At 41.3% G+C, this 13,712-nt stretch overlaps 2 protein-coding genes across 2 annotated transcripts; both read right to left on the bottom strand.

Annotated features, from left to right (window-relative positions):
- Positions 1 to 3,937: 3,937 nt before the first annotated feature.
- Positions 3,938 to 5,954, bottom strand: LOC104420954 (cysteine proteinase inhibitor 12). Its single transcript, XM_010032728.3, has 4 exons — positions 5,709 to 5,954; positions 5,045 to 5,264; positions 4,809 to 4,954; positions 3,938 to 4,294 (listed from the first exon to the last, which is right to left on the bottom strand). The coding sequence occupies exons 1-4, from the start codon at positions 5,904 to 5,906 to the stop codon at positions 4,157 to 4,159; spliced, it is 702 nt and encodes a 233-aa protein (XP_010031030.2). The 5' UTR covers positions 5,907 to 5,954; the 3' UTR covers positions 3,938 to 4,156.
- A 780-nt stretch (positions 5,955 to 6,734) lies between these two features.
- On the bottom strand, positions 6,735 to 12,618 carry LOC104420952 (cytochrome P450 4X1). The gene is made up of 7 exons (XM_010032727.3): positions 12,178 to 12,618; positions 11,257 to 11,456; positions 10,145 to 10,771; positions 9,473 to 9,623; positions 8,640 to 8,807; positions 8,045 to 8,211; positions 6,735 to 7,335 (listed from the first exon to the last, which is right to left on the bottom strand). The coding sequence occupies exons 1-7, from the start codon at positions 12,503 to 12,505 to the stop codon at positions 7,228 to 7,230; spliced, it is 1,749 nt and encodes a 582-aa protein (XP_010031029.2). The 5' UTR covers positions 12,506 to 12,618; the 3' UTR covers positions 6,735 to 7,227.
- Positions 12,619 to 13,712: the final 1,094 nt, after the last annotated feature.

The following is a 13,712-nucleotide window of genomic DNA, read 5'->3' as shown; positions in this document are numbered from 1 at the left end:
CAGTTCGGTTCTCAAATAGAACCAAATTGGTTGCCCAGCCTTATGGCTTGAGTAGGAGTGTCAATGGTTTGATTCGGTTCCGTTTTTTTGAAAACCGAACCGAACCGAACCGTTAGAAAAATCTTTAGAACCGAATACAAACCCGAACTGAAATTTCAGTTCGGTTTTTCGATTTTTCAGTTTTTTCAGTTTTTCGGTTTTTGGTTCTTAGCTTTTTGGTTTTCGGTTTTCTTTTTTTTTGTTCAACTCAAAATAATCTAAATTCAATATGTTACTGTACTTCAAGCTTAGAGGATTTTGCAATTTAGATCATATACTTCATTCCCTTTTTTAAGCATTGGCCAAATGATGATATCCAATTTAAACAATTGCTTAATATAATCTCTCTTGATGATTCTCTAAGAGACAATTCTATTGTTCAATTGAAAAAAAGAAAGAATTTTTTCCATAACGATAAATTACTAAAAAAGTTTATAAGTGTCAAAAAAAAAAACTATTGGCAAAAAGTATTTACTTTATCCCATTCCCGAATAACATATTGGTAAGTGCTAAAACAAATCTTAGAGTTTCCAGTTTTTAGTCCATTCTAGACTTGAAAGTTTTGGTTTGGTCAACAGAAGACTTGTTTAAGAAGTCCCAATCAAATCGTTTGCTCACCACCAGTAAAATTGAAGCGTAGGAAATCCGACATGGCTTCCATGTGGAATATTTGGCTACTTGCCACGTGCCATTTCCAATCATGTAATTCCATCAAAGATGAGCTTAGGACTTAGGCTTTTTTGAAACCTTAAATTATCATTTGACAAAAATAAAAGCTTAAGCTCCCAATCAACCAATAGCTGAAACATTCAGTCTTGTTTCTACATTATAAAATTGGGGGAATGCCATTCTTCTAAAAACAAAACAAATCCAAGTAACTTTTATCTCCCAATCTCTAGGAGCTATATCAACAAGATGAAATTGTAAAATAGCCCTCCAAACTTTCAAAGAGAGAACATAAAAACCAGAAAATTGACTAAATTCCTGAGCTGGGTACAACTCTGCATTAAATTCACAATGAATATGAGAATCAAAGCATCAATTGTAATATTGAAAGATATAAATATGGATAATTCTTACATCTAAGTTTGTCAATCATCAAGAGAAATTGCTATTGAATTCAAAGTACATGGTCATCGATAACAACTCTGCATTAAATTCACGGTGAAAATGAGAATTGAAATATCAATTGTAACATTGAAAGATATAAATATGGATAATTCTTACATCTAAGTTCGTCAATCATCAAGAGAAATTGCTATTGAATTCAGGTCCATGGTCATAAATGACAACTCTGCATTAAATTCACAATGAAAATGAAAATTGAAATATCAATTGTAAAATTGAAAGATAAAAATATTCCATGGTAATTTTTTTCTCACCTGACTCAAAATTTTCAAGTTCTTCTAAGTCCTCCTCAATCAATTGTGAAAGTGGTGCGAATTGTAGCCAATCTTGAATACATATAAGAGCCTCTATCATCATTGGGGTCAAGGAGCTACGAAATTCATCAAGTACTCGACTTCTGATACTGAATTCAGACTCTAATGCTACAGTGGAGATGGGTACGGCCAAAATATCTCGAGCAATGGAAGAAAAGATAGGATATTTGGAAGAATTGACTTTCCACAAATTTAATATATCAAAGGTGGAGCTATACCGTTCATATCTTCTTCCAAATACTTATCTAATTCGATTTTTCTTCCACATATTCTTATCCCGTTTGGCTAGGATACATTGCAGTCATAATGTCCGTACCAACCACAAGAAACATTGAAACGTTCACTGTCCTTATTCCCTTTAATCTCACGTTGCTTTGAGGGCATGTACCGGTGTGATATTGCTCAAACAATAATATTAGAGATTTTGTCACTCTATCTCGTAAAGTTTATGCCCGGTTGCCTTCATACACTTGATTAACCATCAATTTCACATACTCCATCTTATGTCGAGGGTCAAGTATACATGCAATGAACCATATAAGATTTATGTTGTTCACATTACCAAAATATGTTAGAGACGAAAAAGAAGGAGAAGAAGAGAAGCGCAATGAAGACAGTCGAACCACATCTGCCATCTAAGCCCCCAAGACTCGACCAAAAGCCAAAACCTAGAAGAGCGGAGCCGACTTTCTTCCCCCTCGGAGCTTCTGGGCACCGAGAAAAAGGGGCCAAAAACACAGCTTTACCAAAGAAAGAGGGCGAGGGGAGACATGGGGACAGAGGGTCGAAGCAACTAAGACAAGCCCAAGTTTGGCCAATCCCAAAACTACAGTAGCGGACGCCAATACGAATCACCGACCCCACTTATTCACTCGAAATTCGAAAGGCCCGAGACTCAAGAAAGCATGAACAAACGGGAGATCCCGAAACAAGAAACGAAAGATCCAAACACGATGTGCCGGGAGAAAAAATCCCAAAAACATCCGAGCTTACCGTTGCAAAACTCGACAATTTGCGCAAAAACTACGAAAGGAAGAGGGACAAAGGAGAGACTTACAGAAGAAAGGGGCTCTGTCCCTCAATCGATCAATCGATCGCTGCCGTCGTCGCTGTCGCTGTCACAGTCACTCTCCCTGCTGCCATCGCTATCGCAGTCGCTGTCATCATTGTCGTCGTCGTCACCGCTGCACCTCCAAGCCGACCAAGGAGAGGAGAGGACTTAGAGCCAGAGCAGACGGGAGTCGGGAGAGAATAAAATCGAAATTTTAATGGTTTGATTTTATCAGTTTGTGGTTCGGTTCGGTTCGGATAATCGATAAAAACCGAACTAATACAAAAATATTAATTTTTAATGAGGACCGAACCGAAAAAACTAAATTCTTTGGTTCGGTTCAGTTTGATTCCTGACAACCCTAGGCTTGAGTATGAGTTAATCAAAATATTTGAATGTACTTTAGATTAGGTCGGGCTTTGAAAAAAAGTTGGCCCAAGCTTTAAGGTGGCTTAGCATGACTAATGAACTAGGAACAAAGCAATTGGAAAGCTAAGCTCATTTGAAAAATTTATATCATCTTCTTCCCACTTTATAAAGCGAGTTTGGTTAAATTCTCGAGTAAAACCAAACCGATTACACAGCCCTATCATGTCGGGGTTGAGCACAAATTAGGCCCGAACTTCAAGGTGGCTTAGTCTGACCGGTTGCCTAGCCTTGTTGATTGTGTCTGGGCAATCAAAATATTCGAATGCACTTTAGCTTAGATTGGGCCAGGGAACAATTTTGGCCCGAACTTCAAGGTGGCTTAGCAGGACTAAGCAAGGATCAATTTCTAGAATGAACTAGGAATAAAACAATAGGAAGGTTAAAACTCATTCAGGAAATTTAAATCATCTTTTTCCCACTTCATGAAACAGTTTCCGTTCGGTTCTAGAGTAAAACTGAACCGGTTGCGCCAACCCTACTCATTTGAAATTAGCCACCCTCTTTTCATTGGCAGTTTGGACATCCATGCACTCCAATGATGACTTCCTCATCGTCAAAAATCAAAGCTACAGCTACAGCTCCAGCATACTGATTTCCACGCACAAACCACAAAATTCCGTCCACAGGGTCAAGCACGAAATGGCCTCAAGAACTTCTTGATCGTTCTCGGCCGGTGATCCAACTGAGGTTAGTTTTCCCAATGCCGGTCTACGAGTTCCGAATATGTGCCGGTGCGCAATGTAGAACCAAGGAGGAATCGACAAGAGAATTTGAGGAAAGAGGAGAAACCCTAATCATATTCAATTTAGCCAGCTGACAAGTTCTAACTCTTATTTGAGATTAACTTGGCTACTTCAGGCCTTCATTCAGATAGAGTCCAATCTAAGTCATCTTTCGAGAAAACGGCTCCATGCCAAACACTTACGTGAAAACAAAGAGCCTGTGGCAATTATGTTTAAAAAATTAACAGCATTTCTTTTCACAACTCGTTATATATTATATATAGAGGACACGAACACAACTAAACAAGAGAGCACTACGAGTGAAAACGAGCTAGTGTTTATTAGTCACAAGAGACTACACGTCAGCTTTTCTTCAGTTCACAAGAAAACTCAGAACATACAAAGACACAAAAGAAAGTTTATGCAGAGAGGGGTTCATATTCGGAAACCAAAGTGATGTACATCATCACAGTTCAGGATTGCTCAGGCACCATCTGATTTAGCTTTAGGATTCCCTCATGGCTCTTGTGCACTTCAACTTTAAACTTCTCTTCTTTGTCGCCTCTCTTGACCTTGAGAAGCATGTCGAATTTGGCCAAGTTCTCTGCTACCTGCATATTACAATTACAGTTTACTCGAGGTATCCGTCACTTCTCCTCCTCACAGCATTTAATGATGCATACAACACATGGCCACGACAGCGACATAGCTTCAATTAACGGGCCACTCGACATCTCAAAAGGAATAGATTGGCATGGAGAAAGAGACGAGGAGGGAGGCACGTGATAGCAGCAACTGTTTGTAATTTAATCATTTTGTCAGTCAAGGGAACTTGGATAAATTCTCTCCCTCTCTGATGGGTCATAGCCACAAATTGACATCAAGTTCTATAGCTTCAACTGGGGGAGTATTCAAAGCGCTAACGAGTCGAGACAATGAAAGTTAGCAAATGGAGACAAAAGAAACAAACAAAGACAACCCCACATCAGATTGTACGCCAAAAACTTCGCAGCACGATACATTAAGTTGACACCAATGACTTCTTAGATAGCAGAAGAATGTTAGTTCAATCTTCTGCCAACGAACTTCAGTATAGGACAAAGTGAAATTCCAGCGCTTACTTACCTCAGCTTTTGCATGAACAATCTCATGGAGTTCATATGGGAACAAGGAATTGGACCTCTGCTGAATAGTCTTCACGGCGTGATCTGCTGCATCCTGGACTTCGGGATCATGAACCGGCACTTCTTGCCAACCAGGACAATGCCCACCTTTCACTCACAACGAGATAGCTTTTCACATCCATCAACCCAAGAACCGCGAACAAGAACAATCGTACCGACAACAAGAACATCACTCACCTATCCTAGCACCAAGGTCCGAGGATGTGAAGGCGGGCACATCACCAGCATGCTTGAATTCCTGCAGCTCTTTAGAGTTCATCCACGGCCTCACCCAGATCTTCGCTTCGTAGAGCTTCTTTTTACCTGCATCCACGGCCTCGATCGTAAGATGGTGCAAGGTACCGGCGACCACCTGTTCATGCGCCTTCACCACCCTCGCGAACTCGAGGAGTCCATTCTTCAAGAAAGCACACACATCGTCAGTCCATTACCATGCCGTAGAGGCATTCGCGAATATAAATCCGGCAACAGCTCCGTCGTGGAACAGAAAGCTCACGAAAACCCCACAGGCAAACCATCAAAACAAACGCTCCTCTCTATACCCGAATCATGCGACGAAGGAAAACACAATCAAAATCTAATTTTTACTCCTCTCTTCTCTTCAAGCTCCAACATTTTTAGGCGGGCATCGTCCGGATCTTGCGAAATCTCACAAGGCCCACCTCCTCCGCATCAATCGACCGGCATAGAAGTTAAAAAGATCGACGAGAACTCCACACCCGACCCACAGGCGAACTAAAAAATCGAACGATCCCGCCTACTGGAAACTCGCGAAACGGAAAAAAAAAGCACGATCACGGCGAAATCGAGGACGGAGAGAGGGAGGGCGCGAGGGAACCACCTCCTTGCTGTTGTGCTCGTCGACGGCGAAACGGCCGAGGCTCTCGACCTCGACGCTGTTCTCGGCCCCGCACGACTCGTGAACTCCGCCGAGAGTGGCCATCCGGTCGGGGCAGAGGCCTGGTTCGCCGAGCGCTGCGGAGGCTGAGGCTACGAGGAGGAGGAGGAGGGAGGAGGGGATGATGAGGTTGAATCTCATGGCGATTTCATGATCGTTTTCTGTGCTGGTCTTCTGTGGTTCGAACGAGGAGTTAAAGGGAGAGGGGGGCGGTGCTTGGCGAGTGTGCGGGGAACGGGATACGTGTGGGACACGTGTCGAATGGACTTTCCGTTTCGTTTCCGAAGGTTCCCCCGGTTCTTTGCTTAGTCCGTAAGCTTTGGTGGGCCCGTGGACCCCCTCACTTCTCTCTCTTTTTTTCTTTTTCCCTTTTCTTTTCTAATTGGATTTTTTCTTTTCTTTTTCTTTTTGGTCGAACCGATTGGACTTTACGTCGGCCATTTTCCTCCTCACGATTTCGTCCGCAAGCATTTAACAGAAGGGGAGGGTAATTCTCATATCGTGACCCGAAAATTTAGGGATTTTACGATTGACGAGGGAGGCTTACTCTTGGCTTTTATCCAATTGTCACGAAGATCCCGTGAGGACAGAGTTAAGGTGACGACCAAACAACCTACGACTAAATGTTGAAATTGACCGTGAAAGGAGATATCATATATGTATATATATAAGTCGAATGGACCATGGAAAGCAATGAAAGTCGAATGAGACTTTATCTCCGTTTGTTTCACGCGAGGTTGAATATATTAGAAGATATTTTCTGAAGATACTTTCTTATGACTGAAGATATTTTCTTATGACTGTCCGAATTACTTCAAAAAATTAATTAATAAAAAATCGACAATAATTTATATCTACAAATTTTTTAGAAGACAAAAGTATTTTTCTTATGCATTCTCAAAAGCGAATCAAACTATTATTTTAAAAAAAATGTATTTTTTAATTCATTCATTTTTCACAAAACATATATCCTTAATAAGCTTATCAACGGTTGTATAAAGAAAGCCAAGTTTGTTACAAGTATACGTTACACAAGGGTACAGTGAATGTATAGTTTATTGCCCAATACAATGATAGAGGGGATTAAAGTACAACGTCATCTCTCCTCAAGGGAGAGTGAAAAACCAGACGAAAGAGAGGACTGAAAAACCAAATACAGACATTCAAGTGGCGGGGGTAGAGAACAAGAAGGGTCTTCGCTTCGCCGCCACAATTTAGCTCCAAGTGCTCCAAAAACCATGCTTCTATGTCCAACAATGAGAGAGGGCACCTTCGGCTACTTCAAAATGGGGAGCGAAAAAAAACGTGAGCTTCGAAACTCGCTCACATGTATAAATCCCCTGTTGTCGGGTCAATGGCGAAGCATCCCCCCATCGACTTTGAGAAAAAAACACAAGACAGAAGTAAACTTGAAAACTTATCCCCTCTAAGTGATGGACAACAACCATTGTGGCCTTGTCTTTCAGATGTTCCTTTTCACAAAAACTATTTCCAGGCTGGGAAGCCGTTCAAGAGCACGCTTACTATGTGCTGGCTTGAGATCACCCTCACATCCTTGCTTCAACCTCACCTGCCCAAAAATGTTTCATTCCAAACAGATATCATGGTTTCTTGTCCATCATAGAACTCCCAGAAAATTACACTTGAAAATAAAACAGCTTCTCATCGCTTATCTAAACGACAGAGTACAGAATGCTGCAGTACTACAAATGCTAATGGCTTTAGAACTACAAACAGAACCATCCAGTCGACAGTAATGAAAGATGCGTCAGTCATTGACTAGTAGGGGTCTCAAAACAATCCAACTAAATCTGGAACCAGGAAATTTGGTTTCCAGTCAAGCCAAGTCAATCCGTCTTTTTATTCTTTTAAAAGACCACTCTTGCTTGGGTGTCAGATTTCAGTTGGAGCTAGCGTTAGAATGGAACAGTGCTCACCCGCCTGTACAACTCGTTTCTAAAATTCTCATATCTAAGGCCTATCGCAAGAGCAATGGCAGGCTATACGTTGTTTGAGTTCATGTAAAGGACCATGGTCCATGGTCAACTATCACAATTATTCCAGCATTTAAGAAATAGCAGGTCAATCACCAGAATCTCCCAAACTCCTTCCCACTTTTGTAATATTTTGACCCTCTCTGCATCAGTTGTGTTATTTCCCTTTCCTCGCATTTCTCATGTAGTGCACAGTTTCTTGCTCTAATCACAACTCTATTAGTCAGGGAAAAGTTGATGGGATCTACCACAAGCAGTAAGGTAGAGAAGATAGAATTAGCAAACCTTGTAGTGCTCCAACATTGATGCAAATAATGTTGCCAGGCCATGGATCACAAACTTTTGACCGACACAAGCACGTGTGCCATAACCAAAAGGAAGATATGCTGCATGGTTTCTTGGATCATCCAAAACATTAGAACTCTTCTTAGAAACACCATCTTCAGCAGCCCCTGATGAAAACGATTGCCAGGAGGTAACATGCATAACCAAAAGACAGTTATAAGAACTTTGCCATGGTGGTGACAGCAAAATCTCAATGTAATTTTCAAAATTAGAGCTTGCTTTGTAAAAGTTAGTGCATTCAAGCTCAACCTAGAGAAGACACTAAAAATCAGGCCATAATTTCCTTATGACTCTAATTCACAGCCAGAAACATGTAATAATAATGTAATATTCTCAAGAAAATACATCGAGCAATTACAGCGTGGAAAGTTGCATTGCCCACGAAAGATATCCAAATCGCATCGGCATGGATAAGTGACTTTTCAAAAAGTTTATCAGTAGCAACTACTATGATCCGTATTTGACCGACGGCTGAAGGCGAGGTAAACCAGGAAATTGAAAACAAAAAGGGAGACTGCAAGCTAATGAGTGGCACCTGAAAGTTGTGCTGAAAGAGAACCCTTTTCAGCCCTTGATAGGAAACGATGTGGATTGAACTCACTGCTGTCACTTTTCCAGCTTAAACCTTCCATTTGTACCAACTGCACAGGCACAACTATTACTGCTCCAGCAGGTATAGTAGTACCCGATTTGAGGTGCAAGTCTAGAAAGTTCGAAAAGACTTGAGTTAAAAGAACAGTTCAAAGCGTTCCCACTAAAAAAATAATAAGGTAAATGATGGGCATTATGTGAAACCCTTTTTAGCATTGAAGATGGGTGTTAGTCAGCTGGAAAAAATTTGCTGTTACAAACATCGAATTGGCATACTTTTACCAAGATATTAAATTAAGTCCTTCCACTTGAATATCAAAGTATTGATTGACGATTGAATGGTCACTTAGACTGACCATCTCAGAAGCACAAGGAAACTTTACTTCATGAAATGAGGAAGCACCATGACATAAAACGTGGTCAAAGGGGGAGGTACCTCAAGATTTCATGAAACTAAAAACGTAACATTTCCCATGAATGATACGTCATCAGTACAATAAGAATGCAACATACTGAAATGATGATATGATGTGATGGGAGAAAAGAGGGGCATTCAACTTATTTTTTCTGGCAATCTAACATAGGGCCTTCGTCATATGCACAAAGATATTTCCAGTTTGACTGTAAATAAATGCAGCACAACATTAAAGAAACCACATCACACTGCATATCTATAAATTGTGATTTGGTCCTTTTCATTTTCAATGCACTTGAAGACACGCTTTATTGCACAACTTCACAGTCAAATGCACCACCTGATGCAATTTAGCCACATACCTGCATTAAGAGAGCACCTGTGCAGCAAAGGCGAAGCTGGGAGAAGACGAGCAGATTCATAAATAGTGGCAAATAATAGCACCATCTCATCAAGGTGTAGATAGTCCTCTTTCTGTGACAATCTTCTTGCCGTAACAATCTCCGAGTAGATCTTTAAAACGTATTAAAAATACAGTCATATTATGTGGACCAAGTTCTTAATAGAAAACAACACCAGCCTCGAAGCAAGCCAAACACAATTACCAAATCTTAACCAGAAGTTATCCAATAGGAGCATCATTTTCAAAATTAACTTCCTTGATATGATAATGGCTCACGGCAAACCTAAGCTAAGTCATAGTCAATGTTCAACCAGATCAATCACCATTTACCTTCTAGCATCGACCCATCTAAAACTGATGTATGGAACATAGACTCATATGGCGACTTGACAATACAAAGGATAGAGGCAAGCACCAAGGGCCAAGACCTCCAACAAAAGACCAGCACCCAAGAGGAAGAATTGCTAACAATCACCCAGGTGTAAAAAAACTGAGAACGGGAAGGTTAGATTCAAACTTCCTCCCCTGCATTGCTTAGATTTAAACTTTCTACCCAATAGTACATAGTTTACATCTGAATTGATTGGTCACATAAACAATCTATAACAGCAGAAGAAAGGGGGAAAAAGACCTGATCTTGCAATTCTTGATTCGATGCAAGCCTTAGGAAGATATCACCAATTAGGCTGGCAGTAGTCAGGCATCCATGAAACATGACACCCATGATATTAGCAAATGGTTCCTCACTTGGATTAAATTGGCTATTTAGCTCCTTAGACACTAAGTTATCAGGCATCAGAGCAGGAGACCATGCCAGAGAACTTCCTACTGTCGGATCAATTTTAGGCTTCTCATCGAGGTGGCAACATCTCTCATAGTTCTTTTCACAAAGTTGAACAAACTTTTGAGTCAGGTATTTCAACTTTGTGCACATGCCTTGGTACCTCCAAAATTCCCGTCTCCAGAAAGGAGTGACATTATATGAAGCCCAAAAATATGCATCCTTGGAAATTGACATGAGCAATTCCTCATAGGCGGTAACTTCAGACCAACCCAAGAATGCTTCCCCAAACACTGTGGCACCCAAAACTGTGAACGCCATATGTTGAGATAATACGTTAGAGTCCACACTTCCTTTGGCCATTAATAGACGCATCTTTTCCATGATAGAGTCCACGACCTTTGTGGAGACAACACCAGCTTTCTCATGCAATCTTTTATTCAATTCTGCTTCCAATAACTCTCTTCTCTTTTGCACCTGTTGGAAACATTAGGTGAATGAAGAACTAACAAATGAAAAGTATTTGTAAGGAACCAAACAAGGATATTTGATGATTCATGCCTTGTAAAAGAAAAAAGAAGAGCACATTTGACGCATGACCTTGAGGTATCATCTCCAATTTGGCCGTTAATACTAACACATTAAGCTTCAACAATAAGATAATTATGCAAATCCCAGTCAGCTAGATAGTTTATATGAACAGACAGAAACTAAGTCATCTACTTCAATAAAAAGGATAGAGACTGGCATGGCATATTTCAAGGTGCTGGCGGTGGCAATAAATTGGCAATGGGACCATGAATACGGAGTTAAAAACATTCAGTTATTAGACTGGTGAAATGACCTATTTCAACTTCTTTTAATCATAGTAAAGCAACAGCTAGAGATGCTATTGCTCCAGAGAAAGTCATGACTCCCTATACACTTTGGACCACATAAGGACAAGGAACTGGAGTCTGCACCTTGTCAAAACAGGGCATAAAGAGGCTCGATCGTCCAAAGGCCAATTGAAAGGTCCTACCAACAATAGGCAATTTATCTTCAGCCTTTGAAAGCATTTCTTTGACGAGTCGTTCATCCTTCATCGATACCAAAAGCTGAGTCGGGCCTAACCACAGCTTGACAACTGCTCCATACTTCTCATGGAGGATGGATAGAACATCTAAGAAAGGCCAACAGGATCAGCAAGAGAATCCAGAATGAGAAAAAGACATTACACACACGAGAAGCTCTTAAATTACTAATCACTAACAGAACAAACAAAATGGCAGTGCCGATATTCTAGAGAAGACACAACTAAATGGAAGGCACAACAATTAGCAGTCATTAGAACAGCAAACTACCGGAGGAAGCAAAAGAAAAACAAAGTGCAACGATAGGGCTCTCCAGTAATATCATAGGGCCTTCCAGTGATTGGACCGCTCCACCAACTGTGGACGGAGTAAAATCTTGCGCGTCTACAGTGGTTGTGCGGTCAAGTACATTCAGCTAATTGCTCCTCTCTCTCTCTCTCGATAATCTCAGAAAGCATAATTGAGGCTACATGGGGATGTCATGTACTTCTATTTCTATCTTCTTCTTCAGTCCAGTAGTAAATCACCAGCGAGAGTAACATTCAAGCCCACCAGTGAACATTGAACAACTTCCGCGGGGATTTCACAAGCTAAGAATAGCATCGGGAACATGATTATCCACAATCAAACCAGAAATAGGACCATACTACACACGGCATAGGATGGCCTACTATCGACGAGACTCGCTGCAAATCCAATCAATCAACGAGCACGCAACAACCCGACATCTAGTCCACGCCCTCTCCATCCTCGACGCTCAGAGAAGCTTCCCTCCGAACATCAACACTTCGTAGACGGAAAAAGACTCACCGACGAGATTCCCCCTCGAGATGAGCTTGCAGTGGCCGTAGAAGGACGAGGAGGGAGGCCCGGGGATCCTGCTCCCCCCGATCCACAGCCTCGCCAGCCGGACCACCTTCCCGACCAGGTAAGCGGTGACGGCGATGAGGGAGATCCACAGGAAGGCGTTGAGCTCCCTCGCGGCGCACTCCCGGAGCAGCTCGTGGGCGTACTCGCCGGAGCCGCAGGACCGGGGGCTCAGCTTCGATCGGAGGAGAAGCCCCAGGAGAGTCTCCGACGACGACGGCGAGGAGGACGACCACGACGCGCACGAGTCCATGATCGATCGATCGATCATCGATCACATCGGCGAGAAGATGGAGGGACTGTGATGATCTCGGTTGACTGACCTCTCCACCGGGAACTGAGCGAAAGTACGAATCACGATATCTGTCGGTTCCTTCAATCAATCAATCAATCAATCATATCCCGACCAATCAAATCCCGACGGTTCGTTCATTTGTCTTCCCGTGAAAAAGCAGCGGACGATATCATGACGCGCGTCTCGGAAACTGCGGTGGGTGGAGGCGGCTCACGCGCTCTCCCCTCCTGCTCCTCGTGCAAGAGAAAGCTTCTCGAACCTTGTTAAAAAAATATAAAGTTTACGGGCACGTTCCTTTTACTTAGTCAAAAATCTTGTTGCCATTTTGGCTTTTTCCTTAGATTCGAATAAGTCGTGATTATGCAAATATTACCACATATATTCACGTATAATCTTCCGTAATTTTGTGAAATCTAAGTAATATTTTTAAATTATATAAATAAGATTAGGTCGTCGTGAATTTTTTTACACATTATTTTGATAAATATTATCGAACATAATAAGGACGTAAGATAATGAAATAATTGCTATATTGACAGAGAAACTTGCGGCTCTCAATCCCCGTCGAGGATGCCCTTCACCTCCATGCCACACGCGTGACAACATCACCTAGATCAGGGGCAGGGGCTTGCGACTTCAGCTGCGCATAACAACGCTTCTTGTTTGAGGAAGAGTTTTTTTTTTTTTCCAGAAATAGTTCTTTTCTATTTTTATTTTGAGGAACAATTTTTTTTGTAAAATAAGATGTTTGGTAAGTTGGTAACTTCACGTAATTTTTATTCTAGAAATAGAAAAAAAAATAGAAATGCGTTTGGTCAGCAATAGGCTGATGGGCTATGCGGCAGCGGTCGACGACTAGTGGCCACGGCAATATAGAGGAATAAAAGAAAAACAAAAAAGAAATTTGGCTTATTTTTTAGAAATTGTTCCCAGAGCAAGAAGTAACTTTTTTTTATTTCTCATTTTTACTCTAAATCCATTTTGGGGCTAACTTTTTATTTTGAGGAACAAAAAAAACAATTTGACGTTGTTAAATGAATTTTCATTTTTTTTTTCGCGAAATAAAAAAATAGAGATTGTGAAAAACGAAAATGTTGTCATGTCATGCAGACCCTTCCTCTCTACAGTTCTCCAAGTAGTCAAAGATGTCAGATGCCAGAGAGGAAAGAACGAAGAGAGAGCA

This window comes from Eucalyptus grandis, chromosome 10 (assembly GCF_016545825.1).
Source record: "Eucalyptus grandis isolate ANBG69807.140 chromosome 10, ASM1654582v1, whole genome shotgun sequence".
Classification (NCBI taxonomy): domain Eukaryota; kingdom Viridiplantae; phylum Streptophyta; class Magnoliopsida; order Myrtales; family Myrtaceae; genus Eucalyptus; species Eucalyptus grandis.
This window is presented reverse-complemented; position numbering and strand designations above follow the sequence as displayed.